This window comes from Entamoeba histolytica, genomic scaffold (assembly GCF_000208925.1).
Source record: "Entamoeba histolytica HM-1:IMSS scf_1104750518697 genomic scaffold, whole genome shotgun sequence".
Classification (NCBI taxonomy): Eukaryota; Evosea; order Mastigamoebida; family Endamoebidae; genus Entamoeba; species Entamoeba histolytica.
Window position 1 is genome coordinate 1 of NW_001915348.1, and position 3471 is coordinate 3471.

At 20.1% G+C, this 3471-nt stretch overlaps 1 protein-coding gene across 1 annotated transcript; it reads right to left on the reverse strand.

Annotated features, from left to right (window-relative positions):
* EHI_160010 (uncharacterized protein) lies at positions 1 to 656 on the reverse strand (the record flags this gene model as incomplete). Its single annotated transcript, XM_001914306.1, has 1 exon — positions 1 to 656. A coding segment is annotated over one exon (656 nt), but the record flags the coding sequence as incomplete, so codon positions are not given.
* Between the last annotated feature and the right edge of the window lie 2815 nt (positions 657 to 3471).

The window sequence follows — 3471 nt, forward strand, 5'->3', positions numbered from 1 at the left end:
TGTGGTTTAATTTGACATAACCAACGAAGAGAAGTCATATAACCACCGTTATAAATTTTGTCCTTATAAATTACTTCTGTGATAATGACATAAATAACTTGCCAAGAGATATAAAAGATTAATGGATAAACAAAACCAGTAAGAAAAGTAAGATGGTCTGGAATTGGGAATGAACTTTTCCAACGAAGGTAGTAAAGAACTAAATTAGGGAAGAAGTGAATAACAATAGAAGTTAATTTCGTAAGGTCATGGAAAACAAAGCTGTTTGTCCATAAAATAATTGCCATTAATAAAGGTCCAGCACAATTAACAAACATAATTTCAAATAGTGGTGATACAGTATTAAAACAATAAATAGATATTAATGTTGTAATTACTCCCGCATTGGTATAATAACAAAAGTCTAATAAAAAGAATTGCCATTTAGACATTCTGTAAACAAGAAATCTAGCTATTACTAATGGAATTAATAACATTAAATATAAAATTGGTATTAATTCTGCTCTTCGTAACATAATATATTCTGTTAATAAAACAATACCAAATGACATTACAAATGTCACTTTATCTAATAACTTAATATTTCTTCTTTTTTTCAATGAATCATCAATAACAGGAATAGTTTCAATTTTTATTTTATTTGAATCAACAGCCATTGGCTATTCATATTTCTTTATTTCAGCAATTCAACTAAAAAAGTTAAAATGAAACATTAAAAATAAATTGTTACTTTGAAGTTAGAAGTAATAAAGATAACGTGCTTCATTATTAAATTAATAAAGACAATTATTTTAAATGAATTAGAATAAGAAGAGTAAATAATTTTTTTCTTTGTGCCTCAAACAAATTATACTTTACATATTTCTAAAAATACTTATTAATACAAATAAGGAGAAATTTCTTGAATGTATATTAATAATACAGATAAATTAAATTATTATACATATCAATTGTATCAAGACTTAATCATAATTTAGACAATGTCTATTTTATCTAATATTAGAATAATAAAATACTAAAATTTCCTTTAAAAACTATATAAATAATGATTAAATCCATTAATTAATTAAAAGAAATAAATCAAATAATGTTATTTAATATTATGTACGTAGTATGTATAATTACTATTAGTTATAAATCCATTGTTAAAATTATAATATTTTTATTTAATAAAAAAGTAAATAAAAACATCATTTTTATAAAATGTGACAAAATATTAAATCCAACGTTAAATTTTAAAAATTACCTAATAATTTATAATTCTTAGTTTAAATATGATCATATTGAAAAATATTCTTTCTGGTGTTATATCATAATTAATTTATCATTTCAATTCCAACAATAAATTTGTTACCAAAAGAAAGAAAAACTTATAAAGAAATAATTAAATGAAGGACAATAAAACAATAATACTTGAAGAGTCTCAATTCATTAATATACCCAAGACTTGACTCTTACAAAATCAGAAAAGGTCTTGTTAAATTTAATAAGAAATTCCCTTTAATTGAAGAAAGTTTAACTTATTTATTAAATGAGCTAGAAGTAAAAAAAAGACAATAAAAGAAGATCGTGAAAAAGATTTAGCAAAACCTTTTAACATTCAACACAAGCATGGAATAGAAGCGAAACATTATGAAAAAGTGAAAGTCCAAAACTTTTTAACTCTAAGAATTATTTGTAAAAAATAAATAAATCAAAAGAAGAAATACCAACACCTTCCTTTAAAGAGGATTTTGAGAAATTTAATAAACATTCTAAAAAGTTTTAAACAAGAAAATGCAGTAAATTTAGCCAAAAACTCAGATTATTGATTACTTAAACAAAGAGAAGAATGAATAGAAAACAAACAATATACTATTTGATTCAAATAAAGATAATTGGAAAGTTAATACATCAGTATTTGAAGAAAGAATAATGAATAATGAACATATAATAATTATTATTGACGATTTAGAAGGAAATAAATTTGGAGGATATGTTAATTCTAAAATTGATAAAGTTGGTGAATGGATAAATGATTCAAAATCATTTGTATTTTCATTAGAGTCAAATGGAAGATTATATGAAATGATGAAATTTGATAATGAAGAACCAAAATATGCATTTAAAATATATAATCAAACAGATAATCAATTATTTTCATTTGGAAATGGATGGGACATTGTTGTTTATAAAGCAAATAATAAAACAAAATCATATTGTGAGCAAAATTCTTTTGAATATAACGGAATTGAAAATACACTTTGTGGAAAAGAAATTCCAGAACGTTTCACACCAAAACGAATTATAGTAATTGAAATGAAATGATTCAATCTTGATTAATTGAAAATGAACTAAAAAAGAATAAAAACAAATCAATGAAGAATATAAACAGCCATTTCATTCATCTAAAATGAATGAAATGGTGAAATAAAAATTGACATAATTCAATGTTGATTTATTTTATTTCATTTAATGAAATTTTCACACCCAATGAGGGTGTTTTTAATAAATAAGAAAAGAAATAAGAATAAAATAGACATAAGAATCAATGAATAAACAATTTATTTGTATTATTTCATTGAATTAATTCATTATGAATCAAATGAATAAGGTAATAAAAATAAGAATAAGAAACAAATAAAGAAATGATAAAATACATCAACATATTTATGTTATTATTTCTTATTTATTCTTATTGTTATTTTCTATTTAAACGATAATAAACAAAACATAATAAGAAAGATAAATAAGAATAACACAACATAAAATAAAGAATAATAATAAAATAATAAAATATACAACAAACACGAATAAACAAGAAATAACAAATGATAAAAGAAGAACTAAATAAAATAACAACAAGAATAAAGAAAATAGAAATAAAATAAATAAGTGATGATAAGAAAAGATAAAACTAAAATAACATAATAATATAATAACAATATCATTGATTTTATTCTTATTTTATTTTTATTTTATTCGTACTTTTATTATTTTTATTTGGTTAAATTATATTTTATTGAATGAAAATAAATGAGAAATGAAGAATGAAAATCAGAAACAACACACAAATATTAATACAAAATCAAATAATGAAAAATCAAATAATATTTGATTATAATGATGTAATTTAATAAGAAAAATAATAAATAATAATAGAAAGAATGAAATAAAATAATATGAAATAATAATAAGAAAATAAAATGATATAAATGATGATATTAATAATAAATGAAATTATACATAATAATATAATAATTATGAAATGTTCCTTCATAAAATAAGAAAATAAAGAAAGATTATATTAATTAAATTACAATAAAAATCGAAGAAGAAGATAAAAAGAAGAATAATTTATTCAAACAAAACAAGAAGAAAATCTAAATAATAAATAAAATAAATAATTTACTCATTTTAATAACAACTGATCTGACTAATATCAAATAATCAATGAATAAATAACAATTTAAAAAAATTCATTATCTAATT